General features: G+C 49.7%; 1 protein-coding gene across 1 annotated transcript; it reads left to right on the forward strand.

Moving 5' to 3' along the window:
- Positions 1-740: 740 nt before the first annotated feature.
- Positions 741-22,577, forward strand: LOC129680332 (ultra-long-chain fatty acid omega-hydroxylase). The gene is made up of 12 exons (XM_055611929.1): positions 741-962; positions 3,745-3,889; positions 10,952-11,005; positions 11,610-11,737; positions 11,904-12,028; positions 14,039-14,309; positions 15,590-15,656; positions 15,749-15,878; positions 19,477-19,610; positions 21,414-21,478; positions 21,978-22,060; positions 22,400-22,577. Exons 1-12 carry the CDS (start codon positions 741-743, stop codon positions 22,575-22,577), a joined length of 1,602 nt encoding a protein of 533 aa, XP_055467904.1.
- Positions 22,578-26,109: the final 3,532 nt, after the last annotated feature.

Consider the following 26,109-nt stretch of genomic DNA (forward strand, 5'->3'; position numbering starts at 1 on the left):
GCCAGTGAGAGCTGGAGTGTTGACTTTCTAAGACCCTTGGGCCATTGGTTGAGGGCTACTTCGTGTGTATGTGTGCTGCCTCCCAGGTCTCTGACCATCTGTGCTCAGGCACAGAAAGCCTTATGACAGGAGGGTTCCCTGGGGCTGGAGATATGGAGGGAGCTTAGAGCACCTGTCTGCAAAAGAAATAATAAACAAACATAAATAAACACACAAACAAATAGAAAAGAAAATAAGGGGGGGAAAGTAGGGGTGGAGAGATGGCTTAGCAGTTAAAAGCACTTGAATCTGAGGCCCCCAGCACCCATTACAGGTGGCTCATAACACCTGGTAACCCCCAAGCACTCTTCTAGCCTCTACAGGCACCTCACTCCACAAGCATGACCCCTTCACCCCACATATATGCATAATTAAACACAAACTCCTTTTAAACGTTCTTTTTCTTTTTCCTTTTTTTTTTTTTTTTTTTTGAGACAGGGTTTCTCTGTGTACCCTTGACTGTCCTGGAACCCACTATATAGACTAGGCTAGTGTTGACCTCTGAGACTTCTGCTGGGATTAAAGGTATGTGGCACCAAGGCCCGGCCCCAGTCGTGTTTTGTTTTGAAAGAAAGATGTATGTGCTGGCAAAGTGAAGATGGTGGGTAGGCAGGGAGAGCCTCTGAGGAGCTTCCTGTTTGTGACCCGGGCAGGCTGGTCCCTTCCCGCCTGCGCTGAATGGTGCCTACGTGTCTCTTAGGATGCTGCCCATCACGGACTGCCTGCTGCGCCTGCTGGGGCTGGAGAAGACGGCCTTCCGAGTGTATGCTGTGTCAGCCCTGCTGCTATCCCTCCTCTTCTTCCTCTTCCGCCTGCTGCTGCAGGTATTCAAATTGTGCTGGGACTTCCGTGTCACCTGCCGCAGGCTAAGCTGCTTCCCAGAGCCTCCTGGCCGCCACTGGCTGCTGGGCCATATAAGCATGGTGAGTGTGCAGGGGCAGGGCCGGGCAGGCTGGGTTAGAAGCTGATTCACCGTGTGGAGCGATTCCCCAGAATCACACAGTTGGGAGGCAGAGCTGACTATAGAGTCATGTCGGCTGGCTAGCTTTCAGAGCGCTGGAAGCTTCAATGCAGGCACCGGGGTGGGCGTGGGGGCTGAATGGTAACATCTGCGCTCTTACTCAGAGCTGACTGTTACCATGAAGACCTACCAGGCAAGATGTATCCACGGGTGCCATGGTGGCATGACAGTTAAGAGCGTAACCAATTGCACAACCTGGGGCCAGAGAGATGGCTCAGCAATTCCCAGCACCCACATGGCAGCTCACAACTCTCTGTAACTCCAAGATCCGACACCTTCACACCGACATACATGCAGGCAAAACACCAATGCACATGAAATAAGAAAATTATTAAAAAATAAAATAAAAAGATAAAAAACCCACAAAGATCTTTCTATAGTTCTGTAGCTACCAGTGAAGCAGGGGAATACTGATACCCACAAAATTTGGGTTCCAGGGCCCGGAGTTGGGGCAAGGAGGGGGCTCCTAAAGAGTTTGTTTCTTTAACCTTACCTGTCAGGGTGGGTCTACTCTTGCCCTTTTGTTTGTTTTGAGACAAGGTCTCTCCATGTAGCCCTGGCTGTCCTAGAACCTGCTGGTAGACCAGGCTGGTTTTTGAACTCACAGTGATCCGCCTGCCTCTGCCTCTCAAATGCTGGAATTAAAGGCATGTGCCATCATACCTGGCTACTCTTGTTATTGGAACACTATAATACTACACTGGGATTCAAACTCTCTCCTTGAACGTAATTTTTTTTTTTTTTAAGTAGAGTCTTGTCATGTAGGCTACACTAACCCAAATTCACAAGCCTCTTGCCTCAGCCTCTTGAGTGCTGGGATTAGACATAGATCGCATGCTTGACTTACCCAGGTTTGTTTTTTTATTTTTACTTTGAGACAGAGTCTCACTCTGCAGCTCAGCCTGGCCTAGAAGCCACATGTAAGCTCACAGTGAATCCTCTTCCTCAGCCTCATGAGTATTGAGAGTTCAGTTGTGAGCAACCAGGCCTGAGGCAGCAAGTGTCTCTTTAAAATAATGGGGAGAACCCCCGCTTAGGGCCACCCAGGACCCATTCAAGACATAAGGTTAGTTTGCACGGTGACACAAACCTGTGGTCCCCGTTACTCAGGAAGCGGGTTAGGACGGATCACCTGAACACAGGAGTTCATCTTGGGCAACATAGGAAGACCTTGTCTTTTGTGTCTAGGCTGGCCTTGAAGTTGTTATCTTCTAACTCCCCGGAGAAATTCTGGTCTAATCATAACCCTCTCCTGCTCACACACCACCGTGGCTCCTCATTACTGTGTAGAGGAGTGGTTCCCAACCCAAGAGTCGCAACCCCTTTGGAGGTAGAATGAATCTTTTAATAGGAGTTGCCTAAGACCATTGAAAAACACAGCTATTTACATCATGATTTATAGCAAAATTGCAGTTATGAAATAGCAACAAAAATAATTTTATGGTTGGAGTTTCCACAACATAAGGAACTGCATTAAAGGGTTGCAGCATTAGAAAGGTTGAGAACCACTGATCTGGAGGAAGCCTTTTGGACTGGGAACCCTAACCTCCTCCTAACACGTCCCACTATCCCCCTGCAGAATACAGAACCAACTTCCTGTTTCTCATGTCCCTCCTACTCTGATCCTTTGTCAGATTGTGTCCTCTGTCCAAATATCTTTATCTTCCAGATGAATTTTCTCGCTAATCTCCAAAAGCGTTTCTGCAGGGAGCCGTCTGTGCTGAGACAGGGTCTCAGTGTGTAACCCGAGCTACTAGTGCTTTTATCTTCCTGAGGGCGGGGTTACATGCACTCTCATGACCAGCACACGCTTCTCTACCCTCCCTGCCCTAGGGAACTCAGATAGCAGTCTGCTCTCAAACCTTCGCAGTAGCTAGAGAAGATATGGAATTTCTGATCCTCCTGCCTCTACCTGCTGAGTGCTGATAGAGCAGACATTTGCCACTATAAATGGCTTAAGAGTTTGTTTGTTTGTTTTACTAACACTGTATTCTACTTTCCCTTTCTTTTGCTGTGATAAAATACTCTGACCCAAAGCAACTTAGAGGAAGAAAGTGTTTATTTGATTTCCACTTTCAGGTCAAAGTTCACCATGAGGGAAGTCAGGGCAGGAGCAGAAGTGGAAACCACAGAGAAGCACTGCTTACCGGCCTGCTTCCTATGTGTGGGGGAGCTTTCTCATACAGTCCAGGGCCACCTACCCAGGGGTGCTACTGAACGCAGTGGGCTGGACCCTCCTACAGCAATTAACAATAAAGATAATTATTCCCCCCACAAATAGTATCGGGCAAGTCAGAGCTGGGCAATCCCTCACGTCTTCTTGGCTGTCCATGTGACATATATCAAGTATTTGATTGATGTCAACTTTATTACTATCTGTTTCTCTCCCTCTGCTTTACTGGCTTTGGAATCCAGGCTTTCATACATACTAGGCATACTAGAGTTCTGCCCTCCAGGCTTGTCCCCAAACCTTCACTGGGGATTCTAGTTAGGGGCTCAATTCCTGAGCAACATCCCCCAGCCCTATTGTTCTTCCTTCTTTTAAAGGGAGGAGACCACATCTTCGGTGTCCTGAGGTTGGGAGGCAGTACTGGGAGGGAGGGAGGGAAGAAGGGACAGAGGGAGAGAAGGAGAGAATAAGCTGAGTTGTCATGTCTTCATTTCCTCCTTTCTATCTGCCACAGTATCTCCCCAATGAGAAGGGCCTTCAGAACGAGAAGAAAGTGCTGGATTCCTTGCACCACATTGTCCTAGCATGGGTTGGACCCTTCCTGCCTCTCTTGGTGCTTGTCCATCCTGATTACATCAAGCCTGTGTTGGGTGCTTCAGGTAGGCAGGTTGGACCTCAGAGGGACGACTCAACTTTAGACTCCCACAACACTTCCTGGGGTTACAGATATGCGGGTGCGCCAAAGGAAGTGTTTCTTGAGTAGGAATTTGAGGAATGGGTAGAAGTTCACTAAAGTGTGTCAGGCAATCAGGCTGTGAGAACAACGTGGGCAGAAGCGTGACAGTGTGTGAGAGTTTCAGGAACTTGGCAAGGCCTCGCGCCTGCTGGAAGTCACATTTAAGCCATTCATTCAGCCGAGGTTTTGGTAAGTAAGCGTCCCTCAGTCATTTGTAGGCCGTGGCAGCCCCTGCATTAAGACTGTAACTACCCACCATGAGCAAGCATTTCAGTGCCCCAGTGGGCAGCTGGCTGGCAGGGAGGCGGCTGTCATACCTCGCTTTGCCGTCTCCACTTTTCGCAAGTGTGCTGGGTGAGTGCTCATTCCCTCTCAGCACCCAGCTCCAAGGCCTTCCTCTCCAAGAAGTCTTTCTTGGTCCCTCAGGGGTCTCTGGCTTTTAGTTACACTGTCCTCAGTCCTAATTTTTCAGGACGGGTGTGTCTTTGCAGCTCTCGTTTTCTTGAAGTTGATCCTCAGCACGACCTTGCCTGGAGCTGGTCATCTTGTGCTCTCTTGTGCCTTAAAAATTTTGTTATTACATTTAGTGTGTGTGTGTGTGTGTGTGTGTACAAATATCCACAAAATTGTGGAAGGCAGTTGTGTCCTTCCACACTGGGAGCCCTCAGGGTGGAGCTGCGTCCCTCAGGCCTGGCAGCAAGCACCTTTACCCTCAGAGCCGCTTCATCAGTTTTCCTTTCTCTCTGCCTTTCCTCTTCTCTTTACCTCTCCCTTCCTCCCTGACACTTCTCCTTCTCCTATCTTCCATCATCAAGTTCCTGGATTGGTAGTAATTCTCCAAACAGAGCCTCAGCTGTGCTCAGGCATGTGGGAAATAGGCCTGGTTCCCTCCACTTTCTTTCCTTCCCTTTCAGGTTTGTAGCTCTGGCTGCCCTCACGGGAGGAGCAGGATGGACAGCTGAGAGGGACTGAGTGGAGCTGAGTCAGCCTGGAGAGGGGTGTGGGCCCTCCTGCCCCTCCTCCTGCCTACCTGACGCTGACGCTGTTGTGCGGGATGCCCCTCCCCCCACGCTGTGTTCTTTCTTTATTGAGGAAGAACCGACCCAGCCTATAGTGCGTTATAATTAGGCGAACCGTCAGTGATGACTGAGTGTGTCCACAAGGTTGTGCAACAACTCACTCTCTCCAGTTGCAAAGCTTTCCCACAGGTAGCTTGTGCTGTGAGGTTATTTTGCCTCTGGTTCCTCCCCGCTGTACCTCCTGGCTCCCACAACCTGCGGTCTGTCTACGTGGAGTTGATGCTCCAGACCTTCCGGTGTCTGGGTTCTCTCGGTCAGCCTCTTACCTTCCTGGCTCATCCCCACCACTCTCCAGACTGCTGCTGTGCTCTTTTTGTGATTTGTTGTGTAGATGGATCAAACTTTATTTATTTACTTACCTGCTGGCTGCCGTGAAATCCACACTCAGGGCTGCACTCTCGAATCCCCCTTCTCCTGCTTTTTTTTTTTTTTTTTTTGTCCCTTTATACCTTCCTTTTTTAAAAATAAGATTTATTTTTACTAGTTCTCTTTGTGTGTGTGTAGGTCAGAGGATAGTTTGTGGAAATCAGTCCTCCCTCTACCATGTAGGTCTCAGGGATCAAACTCAGGCTGTTTGGCCTGTGTGGCAGGTTCCTTTAGCCACTGAGCCATCTCACCAGCCTTCCTCTATTTTTCTTTTCCTGATATTGGGCGTGGAACCCAGGGCCTTGAGCATAGTAGCCAAACACTCTACTAATGAACCCTGTCTCTTTAGTCCTATATTTGGCTTTTAATATTTTATTAATTTTTACTCGTGTATGCATGTTTTCATGTATGTGTGTGGGGCTTAGAAGCAAGCACATTTATCTGCTGAGTTACCTTTTGGGTCCAGGGTCTCTTGTTCATTGCTGTTGGCCAGGGGCCTTCACTGTCCCCACCTCCCATCTCATTGCAGGAGTACTACTCTGTCTGGCCTTAAATGGCTCCGGGAGATCTGAACCCAGGTCCCCACCCTTGTGGGGCAAGTGTCTTACCTACTGAGCCATACTCATGAGTCCTATGTTCTCCACAGTGGTCGTGCATTCATTGTTCACTCACAGGGTTCCCAAGTGGTCATCTCATAAGTGATTGCTACCAATAAGTGGTAACTGTAATCAGAGCAACGAATCTGCCAACTGTTGGTTCATCAGTCACTGACACATGTTTAACACAGATTTAAAGAGCCTCTGACATGTGACAGGATGGAAAGAAAGGTGCTTGCTGCCAAGCCTGGCGACCTGAGTTTGATCCCAGAACCCCCACGATTGAAGGAGAGAACCGACTCCAGCAAGTTATCCTCTGACCTCCACCAGCCTCCCTTGCTTGGCACACATATACGCACACCCACTTGAACAAGTAAATGTAATTAAAAAAAGAATAAAGAAAGTGGGGTGGAAGGCCAGAGTGATTAACTGTCTAGGTTTCTGTAACAATTAGTGACAAGGCTGGAGTCTGACTCCAGGCCGATGGGCTAAGCACAGTTTAGTGTGTAAGAGCCTTTCTGAGCAGGACACCATGTGGGAGGAGTCTTTTTGAAGCCCTTTCCTTTGAAGTGGCTTTACCCACCTGGTAGAGCCAGCTTTCCCTTCTAACGGGACCATCAATGAAGAAAAACAATAGGCCAGGGAGGGGACAGATGATGGGAAAGCAAAGGTTCACCGGGGTCGGGGAGAAGAGCTTCTTGGGAAAGGGGTCACTAAAGCCAGGCTTTGAAGGATGTGTAGTAGTTAGACAGGAGTAGAGTTCAAGGCAGAGAGGCTTGTCAATCCGGAGGTGTCAATGTGGGAAGGTACTAATGGAGTTCAGGTGCTCTGGGTTAAATGGAGTGGAGGCTGAGTCACAGGGAAGTGGGAGATGAGACTGAGAGTTGAGCAGAAACTGGACTGAAAAGCGGATGGGCTTGCGCTGTATCCTGGGTGCTAGGGCCATTGGCAGGTATATGAGCCAGGCGGCAGTTGACCAGATCAGGTGTCAGTAAGACTCCTGACTAGTTTAACTTGGATTCTAAGCCCAAGAAAGGGGACTATCCTGACTATCCCATCATCTTGCTTTCAGTGCCGCTTCCATTAGGAAGCCTCTTCTGCCTTCTAGTAGTTTTTCCTCTGTGGCTCTTAGCACTGGGCACACCCTCTACCTTTGGCTTGCGTGGGCATCTCCTTCCCTTTCCCACCCTACCCAGGAGCACCTGTGGGCAGGGAGTGGAGCGGAACCATCCTTGGGTCAGTAGCATCACCTTGCCTGGGTTGGGCACAGAAAGGCAACAGAAGGGGTGTGCTATGAAGGATGACTGTGCGTGCAGTTTGCCAATGCAGGGGAGTGTGTGTTGATGGCTGAGTCACATTGGGTGTATAGCTCTTCTTCTTGATGCCTCACCACTCAAGTCCTTCTATCCATGCTTATTCATCCATCCATCCATCCATCCATCCATCCATCCATCCATCCACCCATCCACCCATCCACCCATCCATCCACTCAATCACCCAATCATTCATCTACCTAACATTCACCTACCACTCCCCCACCTTCTACTTCTCTTCCCATTCATCTACCCATCTGTCAATCTATCCATTCACTCACCCATCTAGTCACCTACCCATCCACCCACCCATTCATCTACCCATTTGTCAATCCACCCATTCACCTACTCATCCATTCACCTACCCATCCACCCACCCACCAACCCCACCCATCTATCCATCCATCTAACTACCCATTTTTCCTTTCTTCGCTTTAGTCCCTTAAAATTTAAAACAAGAATGTGTGTGTACATGCATACTTGTAATCCAAGGAGGATGCTCTTGCTGAACCCGAGGCTTGACATTTTCCAGTGAGGTTTGTGGCTTGTGAACCTCAGATAATCTGTTTTTACTCTCCAGCACTGGGGTCACAGGTGCATGCAACCATGTCTGACTTTTTGTTTTGTTTTGTTTTTCGAGACAGGGTTTTTCTGTATAGCCTTGGCTGTCCTGAACTCACTTTATAGTCTATGCTGGCCTCAAACTCACAGATATCTGCCTGCCTCTGCCTTTCTGAGTGCTAGGATTACAAGTGTGCACCACCACGCCCATCTTTGGCTTAATTTTTAATAATTACAATTTTTATTTATTTTGTATGTGAGTTGAGGTAAGCACGAGCCACAGCACATGTGCAGAGGCAAGAGAACAAGTTGCAAGAGTCAGTGTTTCCTCCAACCACGGGGTTTCTGAGGATCTAACTCAGGTCTTTAGGCTTGGTGATAAGCGTCTATACCCAGTGATCCTCCTCACTGGTCCCTGACTTTTTTCTGACACTCGGGCCTCATGCTTGTACAAGTGCTCTTACCCTTAGGGCCATTTTTCCAGTTCCTATTTTTCCTTTCATCTATCCATCCTTTCATCCATTCATTCACTGAATAAAAAGTTTTGTTTTTTTTTTTTGAGGCAGAGTCTCACGTGTCTCAGGCTGGCTTTGAACTCACTATGTAGCCCAGGATGATCTTGAACTTCTGAACTTCCTGCCTCTCCTGGGATTGTAGACATGTGCCATCAAGCCCAACACAGAGCATCAGCTTTGATTTCTCCCTTTGCCTCTGTTAGCAGTCTTTACAACATCATCTACAAAGATCTAGGATTCATACCTGATCTTTGGGACCTCATAGTGCCAAATAGCCCCCCCTCTTTGAGTTCTTAGGGGCATGGTGTCCCACAGCACCATGGGGTTCCTTCCTAGATTCTATTGCAAAGCCCATGATTTGCCATTTCTCAAAAGCAAACAGCAATATAACACCAAAGCCATCAGTAGCAAGAACCGCACCCTTACATCCAGTTCGTGCAGGGCACCCTGGAGTCTCTTCCCTTGAAGAACTGCTGAAAGCCTCTTTGTGACCTGCCTCATTTGTGCAGTCTCAGCCAAAGCTGCCATGTTGGTTGCCCTGGAGCTCCCTGGCCATTATGGTAGCTAAATCCAGCCAGAAAACTTTGAGACTTAGAAAAGGAGAGTAGGGCCTTTCTGCTTCTCTAACTTGTGACTTGGGCAATATCCAGCTTTTGGTGTGTGTGTGTGTGTGTGTGTGTGTGTGTGTGTGTGTGTGTGTGTGTAGGCCTGAGGACCACCTCAGCTGTCATTCCTCAGGTTCTGTTGGCCTTATTTTTTGTCCTGGAGCTTGCCAAGTAGGCAAAGCTGGCTGGCCCATGAACCCCAGCCCAGACATTTAGTTAATAAGTACAGTTTAAAAAATAAATAGCTTGTTTTATTTAGTATGTGGGGAGAGCAGTGGAGGCACTCTAGTGCCACAGCCCATGCCAGGAGGTCAAGACCAAGCCACAGGGATTGGCTCTCTCCACCTTGTGGCACCTGAGATGGGAACTCTCTAGATGGTCAGCTTTGGCCATAAGCACCTTTACCCACTGAGTTACCTCATGGCCTACTCACGATCTCATTGACTTTGTGGTTATTGTTTAAATATGGGCTCTGGGGACCAAACTTGGGCCCTTGTGTTTGCAAGGTAGGTGCTTTACCAACTGGCTTTTGGTTTAATCAGAAAGGGTTTCACTATGTGCCCCAAGCACTCTTCAAACTTCCGCCCCGGCATATGGGCTTTGGGGAACATAGGCATGCTCCCTGACAACCAGGGGTGCCTGGCATGGTTTAGAAGCAGAGAGGCTCTGTGCTTTTGGTCCTGTGTGACAGAGTAGCTATGGCCCAGAGGGTGGAGCTGTGAATTTGAAGCAAATGGGCCAGCTGGTCACTGCTGGCTTTGTCATGGTGCTGTCATGGCGTCCCATACTGTGCACAGAATTCAGCACCCTGTCATGGTACTGGTGGGTGACAAGCAGGTGACAAGTCAACGCTGACAGATTACATCCCCTTGGGGCCAGCATAGCAGACAGACAGACTAGGAGGCAGAGGCTGATTCCAGCTGTGATTCAGATGGCCAGAGCTGACTGCAAAGAGCAGGAAGGGTATGGCTGTCCTCCTTCCTAGGGAACACAGCCTGGCTGCATGAGTGATGGGTGTGCTGTGAGATTGTTGAAGGGATGAGTGGAAGGGGCCAGCAGGGACTGGATGAGGCAGAGCCATCAGTGGTAGGCTGAGAGTGGATTCCTTTGATTTGATTTTTTAATTTTAATTTTTTTTTTAATACGAGAAAGTCCAGCATTCAGTGCCAATGAGGTGGCTCAGCAGGTCAAGGAGATTGTTGGCAAGCCTGACAAACTGAATTTAATCTCTGTAATCCAGAGGGAAGGGGAGTACTGGCTCCTACAACCTCTATACGACAACCTCTATACAAGTGCCAGGGCATGTGTGTGCCTACAGATACAAACATAGATAGATAGATAGATAGATAGATAGATAGATAGATAGATAGATATAGATAATTGTATTGCTGGAGATATGTTTTCTTTTATGTTTATTAATGTGATGTGTGTGTGTGCTAGTTGGCCTGAGTATGTACCACATCATGTATGCTGGAGACCAACTTGTTGAAGTCAGTTTTCTCCTCCTTCCTTCTTAATTCCAGGTATTAAGCTCAGGGCATCAGGTTTGGTAGGAAGCACTCTTTCACAAAGAGCTGTCTTGCAGGCACAAGTTTGTTTGTTTGTTTTTCTCAAGAACAGCTATTAATACACAGCAACGCATGTTGGCCTGGAACTCACGAGGTATATAATTGATGCTGTCCTGAAATTTACACTGATCCACCTGACAGACTCTAAAACACCAGGCCCAACTCCAAAGCTCTTTTACAAGAGCAGTGGGGAGCCACTGGAAGTATTTGAACAGGAGAGACTCAAGTTCAGATCAGCATGCTAGAAAATTTCTCAAGGGATAGATATGAAGGGGCGGGGGAGATGAGATGAGGTGAGATGCCCAGAGAAGAGGTCCTCAAAAGTAGAGGTCATGGGCCAGAACTCTGTCTGTAATCATCATTGGCTTTTCTCTCTCCACAGCTGCCATTGCACCCAAGGATGAGTTTTTCTATAGCTTCCTGAAGCCTTGGTTAGGTGAGTGCTGAAGGAGAGGGTGAAGCTGGAGTTTCCGGGGTGAGAAACAATGACCCCCCACTTACTAAGAGTGCTGGAGACTTGAAGTAGTGAGAGCAAACCAGTTTATTTTACAAGTTTGCAAAGCTGGATGTTAGCCTAGGGAAAAGATGAAATGGGTGCCCCCCACCATTTGATCCCAAACTGGCTTTTATATGTCTAACATTTCTCTGCCCCTTGGATTTCTCATCGGGCGGGTTCTTCAGGAAGCACTATCCTTCTGGTATCTGGCATTGTCCTCTCCCCAGACTCCTATCCCGTTAGTTCAGGACAAAAGCCCTATCTGCTGTATTCCCTCCATTTCTGATACGCGGGCTTAGACTCCCGATAACTTTTCAGTCTTAGGATGAACTGAGATCAGGTAGAGCAGGTCCCAGCTAGCAGCTGGGGAAGTCAGCCTGGTGCTTCCTCCTTCTCTGTGGTTCTCCAGCGGCTCCGAACACACTTCATAGTGAAAGTGGAGCCATAGTGTTTATCTTTTACACAGGGAAATGAGGAAAGGGTATGGGCCTCCTTGGAGGGCTTCCACGGGGATAGGCTCCTAGCCTTGGTTTTCTGGGTTCAGGGGATGGACTTTTGATCAGCAAAGGGAACAAATGGAGCCGGCACCGCCGCCTGCTCACGCCTGCATTCCACTTTGATATCCTGAAACCCTACATGAAGATCTTCAACCAGTCCACGAACATTATGCACGTGAGTGCTAAGACTGAGTGATGGGAAGAGGTTGGCCTTACCCCGGGAGGCCTCCAAGTAGAGGGGGCAGTGTCCTTTGTGAACTAGATCGGCAGTGACGTCCTGCCTGGTTGCTGTCTGACCAGTTTGTGGTTTGTGGTCTTCATGCCCTGTGTCTCCCTTCCAGGCTAAATGGCGGCGGCATCTGGCAGGTGGCTCAGTGGCCTCCTTTGACATGTTTGAACACATCAGCCTCATGACCCTGGACAGCCTTCAGAAATGTGTGTTCAGTTACAACAGCGACTGCCAGGAGTGAGTGTGGCCCCCAGGGTGGGTGGGAGTGGGAGGAGAGAGTGACCATCCCTGCTGTGATACAAGCCAGGGCCATGCACCCTTAGCCTTGTTTTTCTTTCTTTCTCTTCCTGAGTGGCCCTCAAGGTGACAGCACCTCTCTCAGCTTCAGTTCTCTGAGGAAAAGGATTAAGTAAGATTTTGCCTGGGTGTGGTAGTCCATGCCTGGATCCATAATCCTAGCATTTGAGAGGTTGGGTTAGGCAAGAGGATCCTGAGTTTGAGTCAAGCCTGTCTCGAAAACTCTGCACAGCGTGGTGGCACATGCCTTTGATCTTCGTACTTTGGAGTCAGAGACAGACAGATTGCATGGTGAGCTCTAGGGCTGCTTAGGCCACCTCGTAAGAACCTGTTTCAAAAGCAAGCAAGCAAGCAAGCAAGCAAGCAAGCAAGCAAGCAAAAATCAAAATAAAAAAACAAGTAAGTACACAATTAAGTAAGTGAAAGGATGTCAGCTAGTATCTCGACACTTAGATGCTCAGGCAACACTGCTTTCCCTCACTGTGCCACAAAGAGGCGCAGCCTGGAAATGTCCACCTCGTTCATTTCACAGTTCTCCCTCCTATTTCCTCTCCTCCTTTTCTCCCCTTTCTCCACTCTTACTCCCTCTTTTTATCTCCTTCCTGTATTGTTATTTTTCTTCATCCTTACCTCCGCCTTCTGCTTCCTTGTCCCCACTTCCTTTCCTTCCTTAAAAATATATATGAAAAAATTTCCTTTATCTTTAAACATTATACCTGTGTGTCCATGGGTAGGTATGTGCACATGAGTTCAGGCGCCCAGAGAGCCTGGAGGTATTGGATGCCCTGGAGCTGGATTTACAGGCAGCTTCGAGCTGCCCAGCATGGGTGCTGGGCATCAAACTCCAGTCCCCTGGGAGAGCAGGGCTCCTAACTGCTGAGGCATGCCTCTGCCCCACCCACTTGCTTTCTGACGCAGGCTTTGACACTGTACCCAGGCTGACCTCTTGATCTGCCCAATTCCACCTCCTGAGTGTGGGGATCACAGGAGGGAGCCACAAACCTCATTTCTTTGTTAGGCAAAGATGAAAATGATGGCTTTGAGAAATGATCTAAGGGTAAATGATGTGGCAGCTTCCTGGGCATGTAAAAAGCATTCGGTGACTATTTGTTGGCTGAATTCGTGAAACAAGGATTCGGGTTGGTGTTTGGTCTGGGGCTGGCTGAGCAGCTCTGAAGTAGGCTGTCTCTCCTGCACAAGACCCTCCACTCCATCTCTAGTCTCATGCAATAGAATAGAATAAGGCGGGTACCAGGCTGAAGAAGTGATCCAGCGTGACAAGCACATGACGCTGTTGCAGGGGGCCAGAATTTGGTTCTAAGCACTCATGCACGCAAAATACATAAAAATAAACAATGATAAGGCAAAATCCTTTAAATAAAACAAGCCACGTGTGGTGGAATATGCCTGTAATCCAAGTACTTGGTGGGTGGGCGAAGGCTGGAAAATCAGAGGTTCAGGTCATTCTTGGCTACATAGTGAATTTGAGTCCATCCTGGGCAACATGAAACCCTGTCTCAAAAAAAAAAAAAAAAAAAAAGGCTGGTGATATAGCTCAGTTGGTAAAGTGCTTACCTATCATATGCAAAGCCTTACATTTCATCTCCAGCAACACACACACACACACACACACACACACACACACACACACACACACAGAGAGAGAGAGAGAGAGAGAGAGAGAGAGAGAGAGAGAGAGAGTTCCAGACAGCCATAGGGCAGCTCACAATCATCTGTAACTCCAGACTTTCTTTTGGTCTCTTCAGGCATTGCATCCAGGCGGTGGGTGCCCAGACGTAGACTGGGTAAACCCTCACGCACATAACATAAAAATCATTTAAATAAATAACAAAATACGGTTAATACCGTCCTCGGTCTTTTTGTAACGGAGGCTGGGCCCCGTGTGTGTCTCTGGGCAGCGCTGGTGACTCACTGCCCTTCTCTGCGCAGGAGAATGAGCGATTACATCTCTTCCATTATCGAGCTGAGCGCTCTGGTGGTGCGGCGCCAATACCGCCTGCATCACTACGTGGATTTCATCTACTACTACCTCACGGCCGACGGGCGGCGCTTCCGCCAGGCCTGCGACACGGTGCACAACTTCACCACCGAAGTCATCCAGGAGCGGCGGCGAGCGCTGCGCGAGCAGGGCGCCGAGGCGTGGCTGAAGGCCAAGCAAGGCAAGACCTTGGACTTCATTGACGTGCTGCTGCTGGCCAAGGTGAGGCTTGCTGGGAGCGGGCTCCTGCCCCTAGAGGCCGGCGCGGGAATTGCACCCACTGCTGAAAGGACCTCCAACTCTGGGTTGTCCTCAGAGGAGGGCCGTAGCTACCCCAGAGTTACAGATAGTTGGAAGCCGCCTCGCACAGATGCTAGGAACTGAACTAGGGTCCGAGAGAAGAGCAGGAGCAAGTGCATGTAACCACTGAGCAAACTTCCGGCCGAAATACTCTCATTTTTATCATCTTGGAGTTCTGAAAATTGAACCCAAGACCTAAAGGACACTAGGCAAATGCTCTAGTATTCAGCCTCAGCTCATTCCTCCCCGAATTTGTTTGTATGGTGTGTGTAAGTGTGCGGGTGTGGGTGCTGATATCGACACACTTGTATTGGCAGCCAGAGCAGGAAGTTTGGCGTTTTCCTCTTTTGCATTCTGACTTATTGCCTTGAGACAGCTTCTCTCAGAGGACTGGAATCTGGCCATCTCATCTAGCTTGCTTGTTCAGCCAGCAATAGAGCTCTGCTTGCCTCTGGGCACTGGGGAGTGCACACAGCCACTCACATTCTTGTGTAGAATTTTTGATACAGTTCTGGATTCCAGCCCTGGCTCCGCCACTTAGGGGATATTCGATTGAGATCACGGTCCCTGGCTCTTGCATCTTGGGGCTGATAAGACCTGATGACAAGGTCTTTGGCTATCCGGCAGGATGAACGGTTGTCAGGAGCTGTACAGCGAATGCAGGCTTATGGCACGGAACAATGAACTGTGTGTGTAAATATGATGGTGGTCCTTGTGTAGACTTGTCATCGTCAGGTAACTCAGAATAGTTGGGGGTGGTGACACATCATCCCAGAACTTGGAGGCTGAAACAGCTTTTGGAGACGGGTGGGAAGACCTCATGTTTGAGACTAGTCCGGGCTCCGTGTGGGGTCCCTGAGAGAGTCGGGTGAAAGGGCAAGCTGAGCACATGGCCAAGCAGGTAAAGATGCTCGCTGCGGAGCCTGACAAGCTGAGTTCAGTCCCGGCACTGGCGTGCCTGAGGGAGAAGAACACTCTAGCAGGTTGTCTTGTGAGTCTCACGTGTGCGCGTGTGTACCACCTACATGCACTAAATAAGTGTGTGCACGCAGTAAATAAATAAATGGAAAAAGGAAAAATAGGAAGAGAGGGAGGAAGAGAGAAAATGCCGACGGGGAAATAAGTGTGTCTGACTTTGGGGAGCCCCTAGAACGTAGGAAGTGGAGTGAAGTGGGCTCAGCGTCCTTCACTGTCCATTTCAGGATGAAGATGGAAAAGAATTATCTGATGAGGACATCCGGGCTGAGGCGGATACTTTCATGTTTGAAGGTAAGCCAAGTGAGGCGGAGAGTGGGTGGGAAGAAGGACTGCTGTCCTCCTGCTGTGGGGGCCCTCCTGGGAGACACTGTAATCTGCCACAGGTCATGACACAACATCTAGTGGGCTGTCGTGGGCGCTGTTCAACTTGGCGAAGCATCCAGAGTACCAGGAGAAGTGCCGGGAAGAGATCCAAGAAGTGATGAAAGGCCGAGAGCTGGAAGAGCTGGACTGGTCAGTTTGTAGGGTCAGGTGGATTGAAGGGAGAAAGCCGAGGCTAGATTCTTAGATGGGACTCTCTGCTCTACCACTTTCTGATTGTGAGGTCTTAGACAAGTCCCTCAAGCCTTCAGAATTCCAGTTCATGACATGGGAATGATTGTGAGGTCTGGCCCCAGTTCAGCAGTTCTCAGAACAACTTCATCAGCACTGCTGTGGTCCCACCACATAATAAGAACTTCCCTCGAATTCAGTGGCTTGTGGCAAGCATTTAGTTATAGCTTTTACCCGCACATGATTTTTGTGGCTCCTGGGCTCAGCTGAGTGGAGGGGGGCTGCTTCCAAACCGTTGGCTGTGTTCAAGCCTTTTCCAGATGTCTCCCACCTCTCCTAGGATCTAGGGTTACTCTGTGGCATGCACTTCTCAAGGTAGATTCCAGAAGTGTAAAAAGGTTCTGTGTGCATTGAAACATTGCTGGAAGAGGCAAGTCACGTGGTGAGGGTCAACATGAGTGGGGCAGAAAGGGCCTACAGTCCTGTAAATAAGACTTGTAGACACATCACCCTTTGGGATGGAAGGTTTCAGTCTGGAGGAAATAGCATGCCAGGGTGATTATAATGCAGAGAGGAAGTGCACACTAGCGAGCAGGAAGACAGTTTTAATATGTAAGCTGACTTTGAGTGATGCAGAAAGCACAGCAGGAGCCAGGCATGGTGACACACCTGCCATCTCAGTTTTTGAAAGGCTGAAACATGAGGGTCAGGAGTTCAAGGCCAGCTTTGCCTATATATTGAATTTGAGGCACGCTTGGACTATTTGTACCAGTATTCCCAAAAAAAGGTCTAGGAGATGCCTCAGTTGGCAAAATGCTTGCCTTGCAAACATGAAAGAAAATCCATGCTTAAAACAAAAGCTGATGTCTTAGTCAGTGCTCTATTGCTGTGAAGAGACACCATGGCCATGGCAACTTTTATGAAAGAAGGCATTTAACTGGGGCTTTTTTACAGTTTGAGAGGTTTAGTCCATTTTCCTCATGGTGGGAAGCATGGCAGGCAGTCATGGTGCTGGAGAAGGAGCTAAGAGTTGTAGGCTTGGATCTTTAGGCAGCCAACGACAGGGCCAGGGGCCTGGTTTGGGCCCCTGAAACTTCAAAACCTATCCATCATCAGTGACACACTTCCTCCAACAAGGTCACACCTCCTAATTCTTTCAAGTAGTGCCACTCCCCGAGGATGAAGCACTGAAATATATGATCCTGTAGGCTCCATTCTTATTCAAACCACCACAGTTGAATATGGTGGCACTCTCATAATCCCAATTCTTCGGAGCCAGACAGGCCGAGCCCCGGGTTCACTGGCCAGCTGGTCTAGCCTAATCAGGGACTTCTAGGCCAATAAGAGACCTTGTCAAAAACAAAACAAAACAAAACAAAACAAACAAACAAACAAAAAACAGTAGATAATGCATGGTGCCCGAGGAATGACATTGGAGGTCCTCTGGCCTCCACAGGTACATATGCGCGCGTGCACATACACACACACACACACACACACACACACACACACACACACACGGTGATATACACCTATTATCACAGCACTGGGGAGGCTGAGACAGGAGGAATCGAAGTTTAAGACCAGTCTGGGCTACCTAGTGAGCTCCATGCTGGCTTGTATCAGGGAGAAGTGGGAATCACTTCCTCTGAAGCACATATTGCTTCCAGTTGACCTCAGTTAAGTAGGGCAGTAAGAAGGTCCTTCCACCTCTCCAGCCTTCTGTGTGTGCCCTCAGGGAGACTCTCAGTTGGTACCACAGTGCCCTTAACATCCTGCGACTCCGCCCTCACACCAAAGGGAGATGGCAGAGGGTCTGACAAGGGAGTCCGGCAGGTGATACCACCAGCCACGACCTTCCTGCTCTTCCGTTTCCTTGCTTGAGTTTGCATCTATGGATAGCATTGTGACAAGGATGTTCTTTGGTTCTTTCTGATAGAAACATAAAGTTCTCTGGGAGCTGGAGAGATGGTGTAGTGGTTAAAGATGCTTGCTCTCCCAAATTCCAACCCCAGCACCCACATTGGGCAGCCCACCATGGCTTGTAACTCCAGCTCCAGGGTATCTGATGCCCGATTCTGGCCCCCATGGGCACCTGCATACATGTGATGGATAGCCCAAACCCAACCTGTTAGAGCTAGCTGTGATGGTGCACAACTGTAATCCCAGCCGGGATCCTGATGCCTACGGCAGGAGGATAGCTGCAAGAACCAGACCAGCCTGGGCTACATGGTGAAACCTTGTCTCAGAACACACACACACTAAAAAAGTCTTGATTAAAAAAAAAAAATGAACTAGATCATGAACTAATAGTTATAGTTAGTCCAGTTTGGGCTCCTGAGTACATTACACTATTCTGAAATCTGTAATAAAACATAAAAACAAAATGCAACAAATGAAATCTGGAATGGATACATATAAACTTGCTGTGGCTTCAGGCTCCCAGTTGCCCTGACCCCTCCCATGGTTTCACAACAGTGCATTAGTGGTTAATGTTGGGCCCGGCAGCGGGCCCGACAGCAGCGACAGCAGCTCCGGCAAGCAGGCCTGTCGTTGGCTGCTTTCACTTGTCACTATTGTGATTGTCAGATGGTCAGATAGTTTCGTCTGAACCTAGGAACCTCACACAGACCAACCAATTGGACTATTTTTTAACTATATCCCCAGGCACTTTTTCCTTTTTTTGTTTCTATTACATTTATTTATTTATCGTGAGTGTGTGCATGTGTGTGTGCGTGCACGAGAGTGTGTGTGCACTGCATGCATGTGGAGTTAGAGGACAATCTGCAGAAGTGGGTTCTCTCCTTCCCCGGAGACTGAACCCAGACTGTCAGTCTTGGCAGCAAGCTCTTTAACTCCCTGGGCCATCTTGCCGCTCTCTTCTGGTTTTTTGTTTCAGGACGGGGTCCCTCTCACTCACTAAGTTGCTCCAACTTTGAACTCTCTCTAGAATAGCCTCCCAAACAACTGGAGTACAGGCTTGGCTAGTGGTCAGATATTTTGCATCCTAAGAGTTTTTATGGGGCTTGAGGTTGTAGCCTGTGCTTGCAACAAACCAGGTTTAGTAGAGTATTCTCCATTAGCCAAATTGCTAAGGAAATCTGTTCGGTGTGTCCATATTGGGAAGTGGTGGGAGGATGATAAAGAGTAACAGTGAGACTTTCCTGAGACTAAGTAGTCCCTGGCAAGGCACGGTCCATCATTTGTTGTGTAAACCCGTCTAGCAAGCTGTAAGTCTGTCTCTGGGAGGGAAGTTTCCATTCTGGGTGACCTAGCTTTTACATTTTTTCTTCTCCCAGAACTAGATCCCTGTTGTGTGTGTGGTGGGGGGAGGTTCTGGGTTCTTGTGCTCCATTGCTTCAGTGGTCTGATAGTCAGAATGAGGAGGTACAGTGTCTCTTTAGAATATCTTCCTTCTCTCCTGGCCTGCCACACATGTGAAGCTGTGGAGCCATTCCGGATCTTTGAACTGGTCCTCCACAGACATTCCTGTGTGTGTGTGTGTGTGTGTGTGCGCGCGCATGTGTTCGGGGGGGGGTCACAGTTCCTTTCTTTTCAGGGACGACCTGACCCAGTTGCCGTTCACCACCATGTGTATTAAGGAAAGCCTTCGCCAGTTTCCACCTGTGACCCTCATTTCCCGTCGCTGCACTGAGGACATCAAGCTGCCAGATGGGCGCATTATTCCCAAAGGTGCCTCTCTGTCCCCTATGCTGCTGCGGCACTGTTCACAGTGGCTGGACCGTGCCTGCTGTGGGCTCAGGGTCCCTATGATGGGGAGGGTCTCTGTGATTGATGGGGTGGATCACCGTGTGTGTGTTGCCTTTAGAGTGATGAGGGGGTCTAGTTTCATTTCCTGTTGACGTGATAATATAACCCGACAAAAGCAGCTTTAGGGGTAAAGTGTTTCTTTGGTTCATGATTCCTGGTTGTAGTCTGTCATGACGGAGGAGTCATGATGACAGGGACCTGAAGTAGTTAGTCGTATTGCAGCCACAGACAAGAACAAAGAGCAATGACTACGTGCATTCCTGTGTTCAATTCTCTCTCTCCCTCCCTCTCTTCCTGTCCAGGTCCTAGCCTATGAAATGGTCCCACCCACTCTCAGTGTGTCTCCCCACCTTAAGTAATTAAGAAAAATGTTTGCGGGGCTGGAGAGAGGGCTGAGCACTTTAGGAGCACTGGCTCTCAGCACCCCTGTGGCGGCTCACAACCATCTGTAACTCCAGTTCCGGGGATCGAACACCCTTAACTCTGTGGACACTAGACATGCATGTGGCGTACATACATCCACGCAGGCGGAATACTCACAGTCACAAAAATAAATAAACCTAAAAACAAAAAACAAAAGCACTTGCTAGTCCCCCAGAGAACCTTAGTTTGTTCCAAGCACCTTGTCGGGCAGCTCACAACCACCTATAACTTCAGCACCGGGGATTTTGACACCTACTTCTGGCCTCCATGGGCAATCACACACGTGTGTCACACTCTCTCTCTTACACACACACACACACACACACACACACACACACACACACGAGTACATACAAAATAAAAATAAACAAGTGCATACTGGCATGCCTACAGACCTAATCAAGGCAATCCCCCACGAAGACCCCTTTTCAGGTGACTCTAGATTGTATCAAGTTGACAAACTTAATCGTCAAAGGGAGACCAGGGAGGAGATAGAGATGTTTGTGTCCAGATGGAAAGGAAGGAGTGGGTGAGGCAGGGTAGATGTGGGTAGGCACTGATCGTGGAGGGTCAGTTTCCTTCCAGAAATATTACTGTGATGATGAAGACGGTGGTGTGTGTGTGTGTGTGTGTGTGTGCGTGCACATGGGGAGGTCAGAAGACAGTTTTCAGCAGTTAATTCTCTTCTACCATGAGTTCTAAGGCTTGAATCATGGTCCTCAGGGTTTCACAGCAAGTACTTTCACATGCTGAGAATTTTTTTTTTCTAGCCCTGAGGGTCAGTTTCATTTATTTGCTATCTATTCCCTGAGAACCAAGCCGTATTTGGGGTGATGCTGGGAGGTCAGGCCTGAGCACCACCAGTCCCTGGGGAGAGTCAGTAGGCCCCACACATTCCTGTCCATGTGGAAGGCCAGTCTCCAAGATGTAAGAGCAAGCGTGGTTGTGGAGCAGAACCTCAGGGTACAGATGGTGAATGGCCTTGGATGCCAAGTACAGGCACCTGACTATCCAGAGGGAATAAGGAAGCCAAGGGAGGTAGACGAGGCAAGGACATACCTTGAGCAGAAATGCCATACCTTGTGAATAGGATGCTGATGGAAAACTGCTAGAGAGAAGCAGAGAGAGCAGACAGGGCAGTAAATGTTTTCAGCGAAGGGTGGACAGGAAGTGGTGGTAGCTGGCTCACAAGAATCCATCTCATGATTGGAGGAAAAGCTGAGGTGGGGTGTGTGTGTGTGTGCGCGCATGCGTGCTTCCAGAGACTCCCTTGTCCCCCAGTTATTCCAAATGTTCCCCCAGGAATTATCTGCTTGGTCAGCATCTATGGGACCCACCACAACCCCACAGTGTGGCCTGACTCTAAGGTAAGCTCCTGCTTGTGTCCAGTGGCCACGGCTCTTTCTCAGGGCTGCTTGGAGGAACTGACCCACTGACTCACCCTTAGCATTAGCCCGTGCTAATGCATAAGGTCAACAAATAGTCACTGAGCTCCTACTGCGAGCCACACTCGGCGCTCAACAGTGATAACCTGTGATGAGGCCTTTGCCCTCATGGACCTCGAAGTGAAGTCAATAGATAAGATCATTTTGGGCATTGTTCTAAGGAAGTGAAAACAGATGGGCGGCGGGGGGGGGGGTTTGGGGGCATTAAGCTCAGGGGAACAGGAGAGGTCTTGAAGATAAGGTAATGTTTGGGCTGAGACCCAGTCTGAAGAACAGGGAGAGGCCTGTTCCAGGCTGAGGAGACATTAGAACAGATGCCCCCGAGGTATTCCTCCCATAGGGGTCCTCAAAGGTGGAGCTGCTGGGTGGCCGAGCTGGGTGGTTGGGCCAGTCCTCACTCACCCAGACAATTCCTGCCTAGGAGTACAATCCTTACCGCTTTGACCCGGACACCCCACAGCAGCGCTCCCCACTGGCCTTCGTGCCTTTCTCAGCAGGTCCCAGGTAAGGCCTTTTCTAAGCCCAGACATCACTACAAATGAAGGGGTAGGGCCAGGGGCAGGTCAGGGGGTGTGCCCCAAGGAAGCGGAGACCAAGCCTCACCCAGGAGTCATCTTTGGAAACTCAAGTCCCCTCTGCATCCTCGACTGAACCAAGAGGTTCGGAATCAGACAGCAGTTCTGTCCTCGAGAACAAGGTAGTGCATGTCAGACCCCCGGTTCTGGGCTCACATGCTTCCCATAGCTCTGTGATGCCGTCCTCGTTCCGGTTCTACAGAAAAGGGATTTGAACGTTTCCCTCCGGGGTGGCATGTCCTAAGGGTTCTTGCTTCCCTTCCTGTAGGAACTGCATCGGGCAGAGCTTCGCCATGGCAGAGATGCGAGTGGTCGTGGCGCTGACACTGCTACGCTTCCGTCTGAGTGTGGACCGCACCCGCAAGGTGCGGCGGAAGCCGGAGCTCATTCTGCGCACGGAGAACGGCATTTGGCTCAACGTGGAGCCGCTACCTCCTCGGGCCTGAACGAGCCGGAGCTCCGTGGATCCCGGGGTTCAGGCTCCGCCCACCCAGGCCGAGACCACGCCGCCAAAGGCCTGGATCCGCCTCCAAGATATTGAGGGCGTAGACCATGCTACTCGAAAGAAAGTACGGGAGGACGAAGCTTTTGGAGGGGCATCTTGTTGGTGCTAACTTCGCCCCTCAGGACAAGGCCCCACCCTCTAGTGCCTGATTCCACCCCTTGAGGTCAAAGTCATGCTTTGAACTACCCTCACCTGCCCTTCTGTGTAAGGGAATCATGCTAGGCCCCGCCCAGTCGTGCCTGGGCCACGCCCCCAAGATAAAAAAAGATTGCCCTGCCCCTGAGGATTCGGGTTCCTAGGCCCAGCCGGTAGAAACCTCCACAGGCTCTTTGCTGGGATTGGATCCTTAGCTTCTAAACTGAGGATTTAGAAGCTGGAGCCTGAGGTTGCAGCCCTGAATTTTCAACATTACCTTTCCGAGACCCACAGATACGTAGGACTGTTCAAGCCGAGGGTCAGGATTTAGGCTGTTTACTTCGTTGTTTTGTGAACCTGGACTCTTGAAAGCCCTTCCCTCCTTAGTCACCGTCCCTTTGCTGGAGTTTTCTCAATTTCAAGAGTGAGAGTAAAGGCAAGAGGATACAGACACCTTCCTCCTTCTCCCATCATCCCAGATCTGGAGGTGGGGAGGTGGGCCTTCGGCAGTTGGGAAGCAACTGGGGCCAAGTTGTTTGTTCTGGAAGTAAACTCGGATTTTTGGGGACAGTTTGTGCACTGTTTATTTGGTAAATAGCGTGCCTATTATTTCAGTGTCGACTGGCATGGGACCAGGGGCACAGATCCATCCAGTTCCTACCCTCATCAGGGAGGGGCAGATGTTGAACAATTATACCCGAGAATGGTTATTTACAGTCTATGACATGTGCTTCAAACACGGGACCCAGGATTCTGGGGAGTGGAGGGTCAGGGGAAGTCTGATACTGAAGTAAGAGCAGAATTGAGTGGATGGTGCGGAGGGAAGAGCATCTCAGGCAGAGGAATAAGGTCAGCAAAGGCCTGGGTCGAGGAAGAGGGGTCTGTTAAATGAGATATCATCTAAACTGTGGAGCAGTGAGTGGAGTACATGGGAGCACGTGGGAAGACAACCGAACCAAGCGGCAAGAGACTTTCACCCCATCTCGAGTTCACGGCCGGCTTCGGCCAGCCTCCAGAAAGCGAGGACTGGGGAGGTGCTCAGGGTAGGGAGCTCTCTGCCCAGCCCGGGAAACGCGCACACACAGCGTTAGGTCTCGTCTGAATCTTATTACTACATTAACTGTGTTTGCATCTGGGTGGTGGGAGCAGAATGGAGGAAGGGCAGTGGCCAGAGAGCAAACAGCAACAGGGGGTCGTGGAGGGTGTGAAGAGGGACAGGGGAGGCTCGGTTAGAGCAGGCTTCTCATGAACAGGGCTGTGGGGGTGTACTGTGGGTCAGGGTCCTGGAAACAATGGAAATTAGGTTTAGGCAGGAAGGCTCTGGCTCGGGGGTCGTTAGCTAGCTGTGGAGACATAGGGGGAACGAAGTAAAGGAGGTGCCCAGGTCTGGCAGAGGGAGCCAGGCTCTGGAGGAACTGCTGACACGCAAAATATTAAGGTTGGGGCAATGGTGATATGAACAAAATTAATATGCCTACTTTGGGCATTTGCAAATGTGACATGTAGAGGGCAAGATGATGGCAATGGTAAAGAAACCAGCAAACCCACTAACTGCACAGGAGGACACTGGACAGATGTTAACTTCTTTTGTGAGTTAAGAAAGGGGAGCCATGGAGGAGTCTGAACAGAGATGGAATACAATTTGTCAGCTGCTGTGTTTAACAGAGACTTTACGAGGCAAAAGGATTTGGGTGACGGTATCGGTCCTCACGGTGGCTGAACCATGATGGGGCTGAGAGGATTCCAGGTAAGAACCATGCCAAGGAAGTCCCGGCAGGTAGAAGGGGAGGACTCTAGATTTGGGCCCGAGCTCTTGCCAAAGGCTGACATGGGGTACAGAGTGAAGGAGACGGCATTGGTGAGATCAGGAGGCTGAAATGTGAAACAGACAGAAGGAGTGTGTGTGTGGTGGAACTCAAATCTAGGACCCAATGTGCGTTAGGCAAACTCTCAACCGCTGAGCTCAACCCTGTTCATGGTTGTTGAACTTGAGTGTGGATTCCAGCCGGGGAGACACATTTTGGAAGTCTAGCATTTAGATAGCATCTAAAGATTTAGTGAGCTGGGCTTGGTGGCACATATCTTCTCTAATCCAAGCACTCCGGAGTCAGAGTCAGAAGGGTCTCTCTGAGGTCAAGGCCAGCTTGACAGGGAGCTCCAAGACATCCAGGACTGAAGAAGGAGAAAAAAAAAAAAAAAAGTAAAGAAAGAGCTAAGGGTTAGGGGTGGGGATGAGCTCAGGGGTGGAGCACCGCACATGACCTAACGTATTTCTGAGCGCTTGAGTTTGATCCCTGCATTGCAAGGAACAACAAACCACTCCCCAAGCCAGACTGCGAGCGCCCCAGTATGTGAGCACGTCTGCGTGTGCTTACATTTGTGAGCGCACTGGAGTGCACACACACCCATGAGGAAGGGCTGATGTGAGGAGATTCAGATGAGACCTACTGCTTCTGGTGTGTTCTTCCCGGGCTTGGCAGAGGTGGTAGGCAAGCACTCTACCCCGAGCACGTCCCCAGTCCTTGCTTTCTCGAGGCTGGCCTTGAACTCAAGATGGAGTGAATGTCTCTTGCTGCTTGGCTAGGTTGTCTTCCCACATGCTCCCATTTGAGCCGCTCACTGTTCCAGTTTAGATGACTCCTGATTATCTCCGTTAACGGGCTCTGAAACGGAGAGCCCAGAAGGAAGCCCCTCGGTCAATATCCTCGTCCTGGGGTCTGGGTTCAGATCCTAAGGTCTTCAGGCTTCCCGTCGGATTGGATCCCTCAGTCTCTGTCTAACTTTGGGGGCGCAGCGGTACCTAGAGGATCTGCTAAACTGAATTCGCAGACTGTGGCCGCGGCGCCGTCACTTCCTGATCTGGGGCGCCCCCTGATGGCACGCTGTAGGATCGTCTGCCGGTGCGGGACGGCCGTGTGGCTTTCGGTGGTGCTGTTACTCCCACATTGTCGCCACATCATTCTCCAAGACCTCAGTTCTCTCATAGTCAACCTTGTCGTCCTCCAGCAACATGAGAAAACGTGTGTGTGTGCGTGCACACACAGATACAGACACACACACACACACACACACACACACACACACACACACTTTTGGTCTAGGGAGCCAATATTTGTGAGATCCAATCTAGGTAGAATCTTTTCCTAGAGGTGGCCATGGGCACCGGACTGCTCCTCTCTGGTCCTCAATTTCCCCAGTACCGTGAGTCTTACAGGATCATCAAGCTCTCGGTACATGAACCTTGTGAAGGTAAATAAATGAGAGGAGGAAGGGAGGGATGGGGACACAGTTCGGCCACATCTCTTCTCCCACCCCTTCCTTGAGTCAGCGTTTCATGT

This window comes from Psammomys obesus, unplaced genomic scaffold (genome assembly GCF_907164565.1).
Source record: "Psammomys obesus unplaced genomic scaffold, mPsaObe1.curated_primary_1811, whole genome shotgun sequence".
In the NCBI taxonomy this organism is placed as follows: domain Eukaryota; kingdom Metazoa; phylum Chordata; class Mammalia; order Rodentia; family Muridae; genus Psammomys; species Psammomys obesus.

Bases quoted from the DNA above. Each gene is read 5' to 3' on its own strand.
- LOC129680332 (XM_055611929.1), top strand. From the start codon at position 741: ATGCTGCCCATCACGGACTGCCTGCTGCGCCTGCTGGGGCTGGAGAAG. The intron at 3,890-10,951 runs GTAGGCAGGTTG...CTCTCTCCACAG, and splicing joins GCCTGTGTTGGGTGCTTCAG to CTGCCATTGCACCCAAGGAT. The intron at 15,657-15,748 runs GTAAGCCAAGTG...AATCTGCCACAG, and splicing joins GGATACTTTCATGTTTGAAG to GTCATGACACAACATCTAGT.